General features: G+C 35.6%; 1 protein-coding gene across 1 annotated transcript in view; it reads left to right on the top strand.

Annotated features, from left to right (window-relative positions):
• ANKRD13C (ankyrin repeat domain 13C) overlaps positions 1–15693 on the top strand; it is a 91437-nt gene that overhangs the window by 15992 nt on the left and 59752 nt on the right. The window contains exon 2 of the mRNA XM_053591808.1: positions 10487–10528. Within this exon, the coding sequence (XP_053447783.1) occupies positions 10487–10528 (42 nt within the window). The remainder of the gene's footprint in view (positions 1–10486; positions 10529–15693) is intronic.

Raw genomic sequence — 15693 nt, 5'->3', positions numbered from 1 at the left:
AAGTCACTGTAGACGCAAGCTGAGATGGCAGACACCATATTGCTTCTCTATGTACAGGGAGCTTATCCTCCCCAGGGAGCTTCAACCACTCAGTTATTGTCTCACTTGTTCCTACACAAACATTTCCCAGTGTTGGCCCAGACTGTGGGAGCCGTAGGGACTGGTCCTGGGGAGTCTGTATGACCCTAAAGCTTGGATTCTTGGCAGGCTGTGTTCAGGGGAGAGGGACAGAGACAACTAGAGTGCTAGCTGTCCTCCATTTAGACCTTTTTCCTCCCTGTGCATCCCCTGCTTTCTGCTGCCAAGAAGGACGATAGAGCCAAGATTCTTAGAAGTAGCTGTTTTCTCCTCCGTTGGTGTGCCTACCACACTCAGGCTTCCAAAAAAGGGGTTCACAGCCTTTCTCTTAAAGACCTGCAGCACAACAAGGTGTTAACTTGGTCTGTGAGCTCCCCCACCTTCTGGCTCTCCTAAGTGCTGCTTGCCTGACTGCTTCAGCAGAGAAGGGCATACTTTGAAGCACAACATTGAACTTGTTTACATGCTCCACAGGCAACTTGGGACCAACACACATCTTCCTGGCATGGTCAGAGATCAAATTTGGGGGACCCAGGGATGGGCTCAAAGGCCAGATCCCACATCCCCAGGACTTGATCATGTTGCTCAGGGACACAGAGGACAGATTTGTGAACTGATCTTGAGGCAACAGAGCCCATGTAGTCAGAACTGAGAGGAAAGTGCAGTATAGGTTAGAGTCACAGCACTCACGGAGCATCCCTCCCCACACAGGAAAGCTGTCCTGTTGGCATGGGACAGTGTTCAGGACAGAGAAACTTCCACCCAGCTATAGTGCCACTACTGGTGAGTTAAGCTAGTTTGAGCTCCCACCTGTGACCAGAGACTTCAGGGCAGGGGAAGAGGGAGAAGAACAAACCCATTCCTGAAAGCCAGATTGTGAATCTCAGATGGTGCTTCGCCCACAAGCAGACTTTCTGGCTTGGTGGGGCCACTTTAGCCCCTCCCTGGTGGCTTTCCCCAGGAACCTAGGAGAGAGACCTTGACCCCTGCAGAGACACCTCACCTGACCTATCCCAACCTCACTTCTCCATCTGCCTCTGCTGTGGTAGAGATAAAGGAGTGCCCTGGAAGCTCCAGGCTCCCAACCCTACTGCCTGGAGCAGGCGTCCTCAAACTATTTAAACAGGAGGCCAGTTCACTATCCCTCAGACCTTTGGAGGGCCGGACTATAGTTTAAAAAAAAAAAAAACTATGAGCAAATTCCTATGCACACTGCACATATCTTATTTTGAAGTAAAAAAACCAAAACGGGAACAAATACAATCACACCGCCTCATGTGGCCCACAGGCTGCAGTTTGAGGACCCCTGACCTGGAGCATTTGAGTTCTTCCCCTGTGGGGACAGAGCCAGTCACAAGTCCCCCCAGTAGTACACTGCAAGTGGTTCTTGCTGGCAAGTGCCACCTACTGGCAAAGTGGACAACTTGTACAGCCCTTTATGGAAATTAACGACTCAATTACATAGGACATGGCTAATTCTTACAAAGAAGCATCACCTACTATCACAGAGATTACACTGGGTGTCCCAGTATAATTCACACTGATAAGACAACAGGGTTGGGGAAAAGAAAAAAAGATTTCAGACACCTCTAATCCTCCCTTAACAAGAGACAAGAAATCTGCCTGCACACATATCTCACCACCACTACAGCCTAGAAATAATTAGCAACTGAAAAAAACCACACTAAGGGTATCTATAACCAAAGGCATCCATCTGGAACCTAGACCCCCATTAAAGAACCCACAAGGAAGCCAAAAGTTCTTACCTAACATGAGCTACAGACATACCCTTAAGAGTATGTGTGGAGAGGAAGCCCCATCTAAGCAAAATCTAAAGAAAGGAAATGACACTGCTCCAAATGAGAGAGAATCAAGTGCAGCAACTCTGGAATCATGAAAACTCAGAGCAAAAGGACACCCTGAAAGGGGCACACAAGCTTTCTAGCCATTGATCCAAATAAAAAATGAAAATATTGAAATGATAAAGAATTCCAAATATGGTCAATAAGAAAGCTCAGTGAAATACAAGAGAAAATGGAAAACCAAATCAATGAAACCTGAAAACAGTTCAGGAAATGAATGAAAAATTTACTAAAGAGATAGACACATTAAAAAAACAAGCTGGGGCTGGGCATGTTGGCTTACATCTGTAATCTTAGTGCTCTGGGAGGCCAAGGAGGATGGATTGCTTGAGCTTGGGAGTTTGAGAACAGCCTAATAAACAAAAGTAGAATTTCTGGAAATGAAAAATTCATTTTAGGAGATACAAAACACAGTGGAAAACATTAAGAATACACTAGATCAGGCAGAAAAATTTTAGAGCTTGAAGAAGACTCTTTCAAATTAGTCAATCAAAAAGGAAGTAGAGAATCAGAGGAATAAACAAAAGCCTATGAGAAATATGGGGTTTTATAAAATGGGCACATGTAAGAATCATAGGCTTCCTGAGGGTGAAGAAGAAAAAGCACCAAGGGATAGAAAACCAATGGACAAATGTAAGAATCATAGGCATCCTGAGGGTGAAGAAGAGAAAACACGGGGTAGAAAACCTATTTGAGGGAATAATTGAGGAAAACTTCCCTAGTCTTGTTAGAGATTTAGATATCCAGATACAAGAAGCTCAATGAACACCTGGGAGATTCATTGTGAAGAACCACTGACCAAGACAAATAGCCATTAGCCTGGCCGAAGTTAACACAAAGAAGGAGTTCCTGTGAGCCATGAGGTGAAAACATCAAACTAAATTACAAACAACAACAACAACAACTTATCAGGCTAACTGCAGACTTCTCAGCAAAGACCTTATAAGCCAGAAGGGATTGGGGCCCCATCCTCAGTCTTCCTTTAATTTTTTTTTTTTTTCTGAGACAGAGTCTCAAGCTGTCACCCTGGGTAAAGTGCCGTGTTGTCACAGGTCACAGCAATCTCAAACTCTTGGGCTTACACAATTCTGTTGCCTCAGCCTCCCACGTAGTTGAGACTATAGGCGCCTGCCACAACACCTGGCTATTTTTGTTGTTGTTGTTGCAGTTGTTATTGTCATTTTAACTGGCCTGGGCTGGGTTCAAAACCACTAGCCTTGGTGTATATGGCCGATGCCCTACCCACTGATCTACAGGTGCCACCCCCATCCTCAGTCTTAAACAGAATATGGTCAGCCTAGAATTTTGTATCCTGCAAAACTAAGTTTCATAGAAGAATGAAAAATAAAGACTTTTTCTGACAAGCAGATACCAAGGGAATTTGTCAAGACCAGACCTGCACTGAAAGAAGTACTCAGAACTGCATCATATGTGGTTCAACACAACAGGAAACCTACCAGTGTAAAATTACCCCAAAGCTAAAGCTCTAAAGCTCTTAGCTCATATAAAACTACAACGTAAGAGGGAAAACAATGCAATAAGGTACTACCAAAGTGAGAAATAGAACAGCATCCCACCTAACAGTTTTATTACTCAATGTTAATAGTGTAAATGCCCCCCTGAAGAGACATTGGCTGAATGAATGGATGAAAAAAATACAACCCAGTATCTGTTGTCTAAAGAAAACACACTTAACACACAAAGACTCAAAAGACTCTTGGTGAAGGAATGGGAAAATAATATTCCTTACAAATTGAAACCAAAAGAGAGTAGGGGTAGCCTTCTTTTATATAATAAAATTGACATTAAATGAACAATGGTGAATAAAGACTAAGGTGGTCATCACAAAATGGTAAAGGGAACAATTCAACAAGAAAATATAACAATCCAAAATATACATAGACACCTAACACTGGAGTTCCGGATTCATAAACCAAATTCTACTAGCTCTAAGCAATGAGATAAAAAGCATTGTAATTGCTGAGGATCTGAACATTGCAGTGATGGGGCTGGACAGTTCATTGAAGCAGAAAATAAACACTGGACTTAAACAGGACCCTAAAACAAATGGGCCTACCAGACATTTACAAAATATGTATTCTATCAAAAAACTACTGTATATGTATCTTCTTAATCAGTACATGGTATGTTCTCCAAGATCATATCTTAGGCCACAAAACATATCTCAGCAAATTAAGAAGAATTTAATATCACTTCAAGTATCTTTTCAGACCACAGTGAAATGAAATGAAATCAATTCTAAGAGAAACTCAGATCTATACAAAGTCATGGAAATTACACAACCTGTTGGTGAATGAATATTGGGTCAATAGTAAAATAAAGACAGAAATAAAAGAATTCCTCAGACTGAACCACAAAAGGGACACAAACTATCAGGATCTATGAGATTCAGCAAAAGTAGTCTGCAAGGGGTAAGCATAGCTATGTATGTAAGCATAGCCTTATATGCTTACATCAAAATGACAAAATCGCAAATTAACAAACTAATAACATATTTCAAGGAACTGGGAAAGAGTAAACCAAATCCAAAGCCAGCAAATGAAAAAAAAATAACTAATGTCATAACATAACTAAATGAAGTGGACAATAAAAAAAAAACTGCAAAAGATAAACAAGGCAAAAAGTTGATTATTTGAAAAAATAAAATTTGAACGATTTCTTGGTAGATTAACCAGGAGTAGAAGAGGAAGGACCTATATAAACTCAACTAGAAATGAGAAACGAGATACTACAACTAATATCACAGAAATACAAAATAACATCCATAAATGCTACCAAAATCTTTTTATATGTGAACTAGAAAAACTTGAGGAAATGGGCAAATTCTTGGAAACAACACAACCTCCCAAGACTCAACTCCTGAATGAGCATTGAGGTCAAAGCAGTAATAAAAAAATCTTCCAATTAAATAAGCTTCAGACCAGATAGCTTTAAAGCTGAATTTTACCAGGCCTACAAATAGGAGCTAGTATCTATATGGCAAAAATTATTCCAAAATAGGGCAGTGCCCTATGGCTCAAAGGAGTAGGGCGCCAGCCCCATATGCCGGAGGTGGCAGGTTCAAACCCAGCCCTGGCCAAAAACCATACAAAAAAACCCAAAACATTATTCCATAACATTGAGAAGGAGAGAATCTCCCCAACTCATTCTATAAAGCCAGTATCAACTCTGATACTAAAGCAGGAAAAGACAACAACAAAAAAAGAAAACTACAGACCAATTATCACTTAAGAATATTGATGCCAAAATCCTCAATAAAATACTAGCAAACCGAATTCAACAGCAGATCAAAAAAATAATCCATCAGGAAGTCATGGTCTTCATTCTACCAATGCAATATATCAAAATATGTGAATCATTAAACGTGATTCACCACATAAACATAAATCAAAGACAAAGGCTATATGATCGTTTCAATAGATGGAAAGATAGAGTTTGACAAAATACAGCACCCTTTTATGATAAAAACCCTCTACAACAGGAGCATATCTCAAAGTTATAAAAGTCATACAGGTGTTTGGTAAACTCACAGCCATTATTATACTGCATAGGATAAAGTTGAAAGCCTTCCCCTCCAAAGAACTAGAATAAGACAAGGATGCCCACTGTCACCGCTTACATTCAGTATAGTACTGGAAGTCCTAGGCAGAGCAATGAAATACTTAGGAATAAGCAATAAAATACTTAGGAATATACTTAACCAAGGAAATAAGTGAAAGATAACTACAAAAAGAACTGCAAAACACTGTAAGAATTTTGAAAGAAATTTGTAAGAATGTTGAAAGAAATTTGAAAGAAATTGCAGATGACATAAACAAATGGAAAACATCATGCTCACGGATCTGTATAATTAACATTGTTAAATGTTCGTACTACACAATGTGATTTACAGATTCATTGCAATCCCCATCAAAATACTAATGTATTTCACAGAGCAAGAAAAAAAATAATTCTATCCTTTGTTTAGAATTAAAAAGAGCACGAATAGCTGAAGCAATCTTAAGTGAACAGAACAAATCCGGAGGCATTACATTACTACAGTTCAATCTATACTGTAAGAATATAGAAACCAAACAGCATGGTATTGGTACAGAAATAGAGACATACACCAATAGAACAGAACAGAAAACCCACGTATAAAACCATCTACATATTGCCATCTGATCTTCTAGAAGGCAGACAATGTAAACTGGGGGAAAAGAATACCTATTTAATGAATGGTCCTGGGAACGTTGGATAGCCCCTGGTAAAAGAATGAAATAGGACCCCTGTTGCTCACAACTCACAAAAAATTAATTCAAGATAGATAAAAGATTTAAGTGTAAGGCATGAAACCATAAAACTTATAGGAAAAAAGTAGGCAAAACTCTTCTAAGTACTGGCTTAGACAATTTATGTCTAGGACTCAAAAGCAATTACAGCAACAATAAAAAATACATGGGGCTAGAGTAAATTAAAAATATTCTGCACAGCAAAGGAAATAATTAACAGCAAATTGACAACCTACAAAATGTGTGAAACATTCACAATTGTATGTCAGATAAAGGGCTAATATTCAGAATCTACAAAAAAATCAACAATAAAAAATTAAATAACCACACTAAAAAGTAGCCAAAAGATGTGAACAGAAGCCTTTCAAAAGAAGAGAAAAATGGTCGACAAACATAAAAAAATGTTCAATATCACTAATCCATCAGGGAAATGCAAATTAAAACCATAATGAGCTATCACTTTACCCCTGTTAGGAAATAATCAAAGAACAGAAATTATTGAATTAGAAAAATAGATAGCAACAAATCCACATGTTTATACTTTGAAAAGATAAAGTTAATAAAACTTAGATCAAGAGGAAAGAAGAGGGAAAACAAAAATAATGTATTGGGAATGAGAAGTGGGACATCAATATAAAGTTTAATGTTATAAAAGAATATTGTGAGAAAAATATGCCAACAAATGAAAATAAACAGAATCCTAGAAAAATTTAGTTAAATGAACATAAAAAGGAATTAGAAAATACAAGTGTACTGTAATTACTAAAGTGAATGACTCCCTAGTAAAATCGTTCCTTCAAAACAAACTCTAGGCCCAGAGAGTTTTACAAGTGTGTTATCTAAATAATAAGAAAAGAACAATACCAAACTTTTCCAATTAATTATAGAAACATTGGAGTTTATAATTCTTGCTTAAGGTTAATATCTGTTGCATTCTAATTTTCAGGATTCTATAACTCTTGATATTATTGTTAGGTGCTGTACTGAGTTTTTTCTCATGCCTTTGTTCACAAGAACTTTTTTTTGGAGATGGAGTCTCACTATGTTGCCTCAGGCTAGCGTAGAGTGCCATGGCGACAGTCTAGCTCACAGCAACCTCAAATGCCTGGGCGCAAGTGATCCTCCTGCCTCTCAACTTCCTAAGTAGTTGGGACTACAGGAGCCTGCTACAAAGCTTGGCTAATTTTTCTATTTTTAGTAGAGACTGGGTCTTGCTCTTGCTCAGGCTAGTCTTGACATTCAAGGAATCCTCAGTGCTAGGATTACAGGTGTAAGCCACTACCCCTGACTTTTAATTTACTCTAGCCCCATGTATTTATTTCCTACTGCCCCCAAATACTTACTGTTTTTGTCAGATGCTGTATGTGAAGCATTCATTATACATAGTTGAAGAAAATATAAAAAGATGTCCTCCAAAATACACCTTTCTCAATATGTGTATACAGTTTTGGGGGGCACCCTCTGTATCTGGTCGTCTTGGAGGGAGTAATGAGAAAATGTGTTAAACATAAAAATATGAGTACAGGTTAGTGTGAAGAGTGCTGCAGCAACTGGATAGGTATTGAGGGCTTTGGGAACAGAGCAGAGGGACATATGTTTTCTTAGGGCAGGTTGGCAAAGACTTTACTGAAGAGGTGATATTTGAGCTCTGCCGTGAGAAGTATTAATATGTCAGACAGACAGAGAAGGAATATTTAGGAAGGGTTATCAATATGTATAGAAGCAGGAGGACCTTGGCCTACAGGAAAATTGATTGTATGTAGTTCAGATGAGAGATAGGGTGGGTAAGGAAGAAAATAAAACATGAAAGGAAGTTAAGGGCCTTTTATGCCACATTAGAGATCAAATACTGAGCATTTCTAACTCTTAAGTGGCAATGTAATATGGTCCAGTTTTTGTTTTAAAATTATTATTCCAGTATAGCTTTAGAAAAGAGATTGAAATGGAGAAAGATTAGAGACCATTAGAAGGTTGTTGCTATAGATACTCAAAAACAATGATGAAAACTTAAAGTTTTAAAAGAGCAGTAGGAATGAAAGGCCAGATGTGATGGCTCATGCCTATAATCCCAGCACTTTAGGAGGCTGAAGTAGGAGGATCGCTTGAGTCTAGGAGTTTGAGACCAGCCTGGTAACCTACTGAGACCCTGTCTTTACAAATAAATTAAAAATTAGTAAGCGTGTTGGCATGTGCCTATAGTCACAGCTTCTGGGAGGCTGAGGCAGGAGAATTGACTAAGGGCAGGTGACAGAGTGACACCCTGTCTCTTAAAAAAATAAATTAATGGAAAGAAGAATAATGATAGTCCAAAGTAAAGGCTTTGATTTTGGCATAGTTATTAGTGGTAAGCTTTTGTTTCTGGCACTAATTTGTCAACAAGTTTGTTTACTTTTTAGTGACTGCTTTTTGTTCTTGGTAAATTGTCATAGAATGTGAGTTCAAACTTAGGAATTTAGTTAATATTTTGAAAAGGTAGAAGAGGACCTTATTCTAGACGAATTCAATTGGAAATAGGTACTTATTCATTTTTTTTTAACTTTGTATTGTGCCGAAGGCTTTGAAGGCACTAAAGAGTTTATTAAACTGACACACAGATGGTTCCTACCTAATCTATCAGGGTATGACTGTATTTAAATTTTTCTTAAGCATTTTCATTTAGTGTTTGAACTTAACATAATGTTAGTCAATAGTAGAAAAATTGTCCTTAGAGTTCCTAATAAGTAACCCCTAACTTACCCAAAGTTGAGAACCCCTAACTTTGTAGGCCTTTGGGGGGGAAATAGAAACATTACGGAGAACTTTTCTGTACCAGAGTGCTCTTTGGTGTCTTTATGAGATGGGTAACTATTGAGACTCACTTGTTAAATAATATTGTGAGCAAAACTTCTTTGCTGGAGACAAATTAAACAATGTATATTATAGTGGTTTCCGTATCTCAAACTAGGAAGAATTCTGAGGTGTGAAAACTTGGAGTGTTAAGTCCCACAGAAGGAGGAGATTCTTTTATCTTATCACTAATGGAAATTTGTACTTCTTATTTCTGAAAAATATATTATGAATTATATCCCTAACTCCACTATGGTTTTTTTGTTCCTAATCTTTAAGATCAAGAGACTTACTGTAACTCAGGATTCTGGGGAGAGTTTATTTATTTATTTATTTATTTTTTGCAAAGTGACTAAACAGAGATAATTTTAATTTAATGAATTTATTTGTGGTAGTTCCTAAATTTTGTTTTAAAAAGTAGTGAAGTTTATTTCATCATACATATTATCCTTTAATAATGTTTAGCTCATTTTATTGGCCAGAATTGTTAACTTTTGTAAAATTGATGAAATCTAAAAATTGGTATACATAAATTTTATTTATTTTTATTTTCACATATTACTATTGATTTGCTTTTCTTTTTCCTTAATAAACAAGATCCTTTTAGGCTATAAGTGTGGCTTAGGATATCTTTTTGAGATAAGTACTCATTCTGTGGTAAATATTATAGAATATAGTCAAACTCCATAGGATAGCTTTATATTTCTTTATCTTTCTAATTTTATTCTGTTAAGTTTATTGTTCTTCAGGCTCTTTACTCTGACTAATAATAACTTTTTTGTTGTTTGTCTCTCCCTCCAAATATAAATTCTTTTTGCATTTGAATGTGATTTTGGGAATTTTTAAAAAATACCTCAAATGCTATTCAATGTTGCTTTTGTTCACCTACAAATTTCTAACTCATCCTTTAAAACTCATTTCAGTGTGATACATCCTTTAATATTTAACTCTCTGTACAAGCAAAGTCAGGAGTTCTTCCCTGTATTCCATTGTTATCCTGTACCTCCTTCTATTCTAATAAATAATAAAAATAATTTATTTTCATGTCAGTATCTAACAGGTGACATCTTAATTAGGATTGGGTTTTACTGATTGTTGTTTGTAAGGGTGAGTAGGTATTTAAATTGTTTGCTAATTGAACAAAGAGCAATATGGTAGAGAAATTAATAGCAAAAGGAATCTGTGAAATCTGTTTAGATAAGAAATCTCAAAAGCCAAATGGTTATCCTTTTTGGGAGGGAAGATGGAGAGGAATACATGGTATTTGGAAAACATGGCATTATCTGAATTTGAATTTGCCATGTAATCAGTATTATTTTACAATTGTATTGTTTTAAAGTCTGTCATTGAGATCTCTGAAGGAGGTGAAACTACTTTTCTTATGTTTTTGCACCTTCTAATTTAATTTTTTTTTTTTTTTAATTTTAGGAAATACTCCTTTACATCTTGCTGTGATGTTAGGAAATAAAGGTTAGTAAATATTTGCTTTTTTATGTTTACCTTCACTCATGTCAATTTAGTTTACAAATTTTAGGATCATTTTGTCTTTGAATTTTTAAAAATTAATTTCTTGGTTATTTGATTTGCTGATTCAGCTTAGAATTCAATATTTTAAAATTAGCAATATTTTCACATTTTTCATAACTCTTTTGAAAAGTATTAGAGTGTATCCTATCTAACTTTCATGTCTTCTGAAACCATATTTTTTCCATACTTGGTTATTTTATCAAGCAGGAATTTATAATTTCAGGATACTTATTTCCAAATAATGTTTATTAATTATTGTAATACTTTTAATATTAGAAGAATTTTATTAGGTTTTTAATATGGCCTATTTTGTATCTATATATATGTGTGTATATATATATATATCTAAGCTCATAAGTTAAGCCTTTGTATAGTAGGTAATTGTAAAAACTTTATACTTGTTTATTCTTTAATTTAAAAATAAAACAACTCAGAGGTAGGCGTTTTATTTTATTTTATTTTATTTTTTATTGTTAAATCATAGCTGTGCTGTGTACATTAGTGCAATCAAGGGGTACAATGTGCTGGTTTCATATACAATCTGAAATATTCTCATCAAACTGTTAAACGTAGCCTTCATGGCATTTTCTTAGAGAGGCAGGCATTTTAAAAGATCTACTTTAATAGGTTATTCCAAGATATAATAGAATTTTAATTATCTGGATTCTGGATAGTAAGGATTTCCTATAGCTAATCAACAATTCTTTGAGTGCTAGATTTTTCAACTGTGAATGTGCTTGATAAAAATGTTTTGATAACATACACCCCTGTATTTTTATCATTTATTTATTTATTTAATGTTTTTGAGACAGAGTCTTTTTCTGTTGCCCAGATTAGAGTGCAGTGGCATCATCATAATCACTACAACTTCAAACTACTAGGCTCAAGCAAGTCTCCTTTCTCAGCATCTCAAGTAGCTAGGACTACAGCTACATGCCACAATGCCTGGCTCAGTCTTCTATTTTTAAGGTCTCACTATGTTGCTCAGGCTGGTCTCAAACTCCTGTCCTCAAATAGTCCTCCTGCTTTGGCTTCCCAAAGTGTTAGGGTTGCAGACATGGGCTACCTTACCAGCTAATTCCTGTATTTTTAAATAGACTAATGAATTTCTGTTAACAGTTTTCTTTCCAATGATCTAGAAGTTTCATTATGAATATTTCTTATTGTTATATGGTATAATATAGCTCATTATAAACATTTGATCTGAGGGTATACTGACCCCAGGGATGTTACTAGAATTTGTTTTTTTTTGAAACACAACGTTCTTTTGTCGGTTTGGTTTTTATGTTTACATACCTATAAGATAATTTAATTTTGATTTTAATTCTGTATAATTGGTGAATCAAATCTCTATCTTCAAAGTTATGGTTACAGTGTTTATTATATTTTTTCTTACAAGACACAAACTCACTTGAGTAGCTTCTAAGTAAACAGAGATTTATTAAAAGGCTATATATTATGGGCACTCAAAAAATGGGGACTAGCTAGGTCTCAAGAAAATAGGAATCAAGACATCTTGAGGGATCAGCCCTTCTCCTATTTTCCTGTCTATCATTTGTCTCTCATGGTGGTATGTCTCCCTTTTCTTTTTCTAACATATATGTGATATTTCCCCCTTTCTTGATTGACTTTTTCCATTTACTGAAATTAAACATGATCTAAAATAATTGTTCTAGAATCCTAAGTCTTTATGACTTTCTGATTTCAGTGTTCACCAACAACTATTTAAGTTTCTTAGTTTCCCAGACTTTTGAGCAAAAAGTTTGACTGGTCCGGTTCATCTCAGGCTGAACCACAGTGATGATGGGTGATGGCATTTGTCTGCTTCTGTGAAATTAGCTTTGGCCAGCTAGGCTGACATGGCTGAGATTTAGGAGTAGGAGAGGAAATCAGGAATTCAGAGGAAGTAGCAGGAATATGAATAGGGCAGGAATAGACATCTCTAATACAGCTACCTTGGTGAATGTATTTCAGATATAGTGTCTAAACTTGATCAATAAAAATTTATGTTTTCCCCTCCAAAGGGCATTGGCTCAAAAGTTAAAATATAACTAAAATATATTGATTATTTACATGTGCCAGATGCTTTTTCCTACTTCACACATTTACCTGTTGAACCCTCACAATAACTAATGCTATTTTTATATACATTTTATAGATGAAAAACATTAGCCTTAAGAAGTTAAGCAGTTGCCCAGAGTAAAATAGCAGAGTTTAAACTTTAACTTAGATGTCTGGTTCCAGAATCTGGATTTATGGTGTATTATTGCCTTGTTTTCTTTTCCCTGAGTACTATTCAAAAAGGATATGGTCTATGTCACAGGTTGTCAACACACAGCTTGCCAAGTCTGATTGCTATTCTAGAAGAGTCCTTTCTTCTCCTGGTTGGGTCAGGGAATTCAGAAAAAGAAAAAAAAAGAAAAGAAAATCCTTCCTAAGTTAGCACTTTAGTAGTCAATGTGGATTTACCAGAATTGGATGGTGAAATGAAACTCGTCTACCATTCTAGGTGTTCTAATTTTAGGTGAATGTGCTATTGTGCTATCATAGGTTTATATCAGTTTGTTTTAAAATGGATCATAAAACATTCATTTTATGGAATATTGATAGGTAATTTAGAGGATAAACGAGCTTCCTAGAAAATACTGGGTTGATAAAAATTAAACAGTTTTATTTCTTGTGGAACTTGTTAGAATTTTGATATGCTAATACGCATTATGAAGTTACAAGTTGAGGCATGTGTTGGCCACAGTGGATAATGTTCCCCACAGTTATTTGATGCTTGCTCTTTTTCACAAGTATTTTGAGAAACTAGTGTTCTATAGAATGTATTTTGGGAAACACTTGGTTAAATAATTCAGGATCTGCAAATACCGTTGGTATTTGTTCTGTGTCCTTTTCATGTAGAGTAGGCACAACCCATAAATACTGATCCATTTACGTTTTTCCAGTTGTGTACCCTTTTTTGCTTTGTTTCTTTAAGGTCCTTTTGTACTTTTTATATTTGTTTCCTCAAGAGTGAGATTGGGGCATGTAGTAGAAGATAAAACATCTACCTTACATTTAGTGTTCTATAACTTGCTTTTACATTATACCATGGTTCAGTTTAGACAGTCTGTTTTTTTTTTTTATCTTCCTCTGTTGAGATATACTGTACCTTTATTGATTTTGTTGTTGAGAGGCACTTTCTGTTTTATACTTGTTTGTAAATACAGTAAAATTTCCAGGGCAGTCAAATAGTGTTTGTTGGTTGAGGGAAAGAGAGATACACCTTAGAGGACTTCGACACTTTGATTTGCTTCCTTTTTCTCATTTTAATCTACTGAATAACTTTATTCTTTTTTACTATAGAAGTCTGATTTTTTTCGGAATTTCTGGGTCTGTTGACTAAAACTGGCCATGTTGCCTGGCGGGGAGGGGTAGATTTTTGTTTTTTCCCTGAAATAACTCCAGAATTAATATGGTTTCTCAGTCTCATAAGGATCTCTCTGGACGTTCTGTTATATTCCCAGCTGTCCTATTTATCCCATCCACACTCTCTGTATTTTATCACCATTATGGTTCTTGTTTACATGTGATTTCTGTTTTCCATAATTTGAGTGCGTCCATACTCCTCCAGTCCCGACTTCCTCCTTGCACATTTATGCATTCTTTAAGACTTAAATGCCCAGTTGTTAACTACCTTGTTTTTTTAGTATTAATTGCTATTCTTATTCATTGTTGAGAGAGGACATTTGATTGATCCAATACTTTAAGTATAAAAATTAAGGTCATTTGCATATGTGATTATTTGATTTTTTGTTAGTTGCCAATCTCCACTTCAGTTAGTGAGTGAGGGGCACCCGTCCTTCAGGCTTTGTGGCATATCAGAAAACACTTTTGACATGTCTAGTATAATATATAAATCTTATACTAATCTTGTACCTTATTTTATACAATTGGGATATTGCTTTAGATAATGTTGTGCATCCTGCTTTTTAAATAATTTTTATTAAAATATTTTTTGATGATTTTGTGGTTATTAATACATGAATGTTGAAACAAGTGAAATAATACAAGTGCAAAGATACATAAACATCTCTCCACTTCTTTTTTTGATATAATTAATATTTATGGCCTCTTGCATATGCTTTCATACCTGTTCTTTACTTACAACAACACAAGGACTTTGTTTTTACTGAAATAGGATCACTGTGAAGTACTTTGCCATATTTTTCTTTTTACTCAAAAGTCTGTCATGAAATAGCCTCAGAAGTCCCTGTTTATCTTCCCCTAACTTATGCCTGTACACATACAAATATATATACAAAACCCTTTAAAAAAACCTTGATAGATTATTTTTTTGGGGGGAGGATCCATTTATTTTTATTCTTCACATTTTAAAAATCCTTTTTAGCTTGGCTTTCCATCATCAGTCTTCTTACTAAACCACTTCTCCGAATAAACAGGGATAATCCATGTTATAACATACTGGGTATTCTTCCATCCTTTCCCTCATGCTTCTTATTATTATTGTATACAAATATGTATATATATTTTTGAACACACATACTCATATGTGTGATTTTTTAGTCATTCCTTTTTTAAAAAAGTAATCATAGGGCAGCACCTGAGGCTTAGTGGGTAGGGCGCCAGCCCCATATACTGAGGGTGGTGGGTTTGAACCTGGCTCCAGCCAAACTGCAATAAAAAATAGCCCGGCGTTGTGGCAGGCGCCTATAGTCCCAGCTACTCAGGAGGCTGAGGCAAGAGATTCACTTAAGCTCAGGAGGTGGAGGTTGCTGTGAGCTGTGATGCTACAGCACTCTACCAAGGGTGATAAAATAAGACTCTGTCTCTTTAAAAAAAAAAAAAAGTAATCGTAATACACTTCTGTATTTAGGAGATAACATGGTATCATTGGCAATACACTGTGAAAATTCCTTTCAGCCTGCTAGGATGGCTACAATTCATTTCCATTTTTTTGATTTTTAAAAATTTCTTTTTCTTTTTTTTAATTAAGTCATAGCTGTGTACGTTAATACAATTATGGGGTACAATTCGCTGGTTTTATATACAATTTGAAATACTTTCATCAAACTGGTTGATTTTTTAAAAATTTCTTTTCC

The sequence above is a fragment of the Nycticebus coucang genome, chromosome 5, assembly GCF_027406575.1.
Source record: "Nycticebus coucang isolate mNycCou1 chromosome 5, mNycCou1.pri, whole genome shotgun sequence".
Lineage (NCBI taxonomy): Eukaryota > Metazoa > Chordata > Mammalia > Primates > Lorisidae > Nycticebus > Nycticebus coucang.
This window is presented reverse-complemented; position numbering and strand designations above follow the sequence as displayed.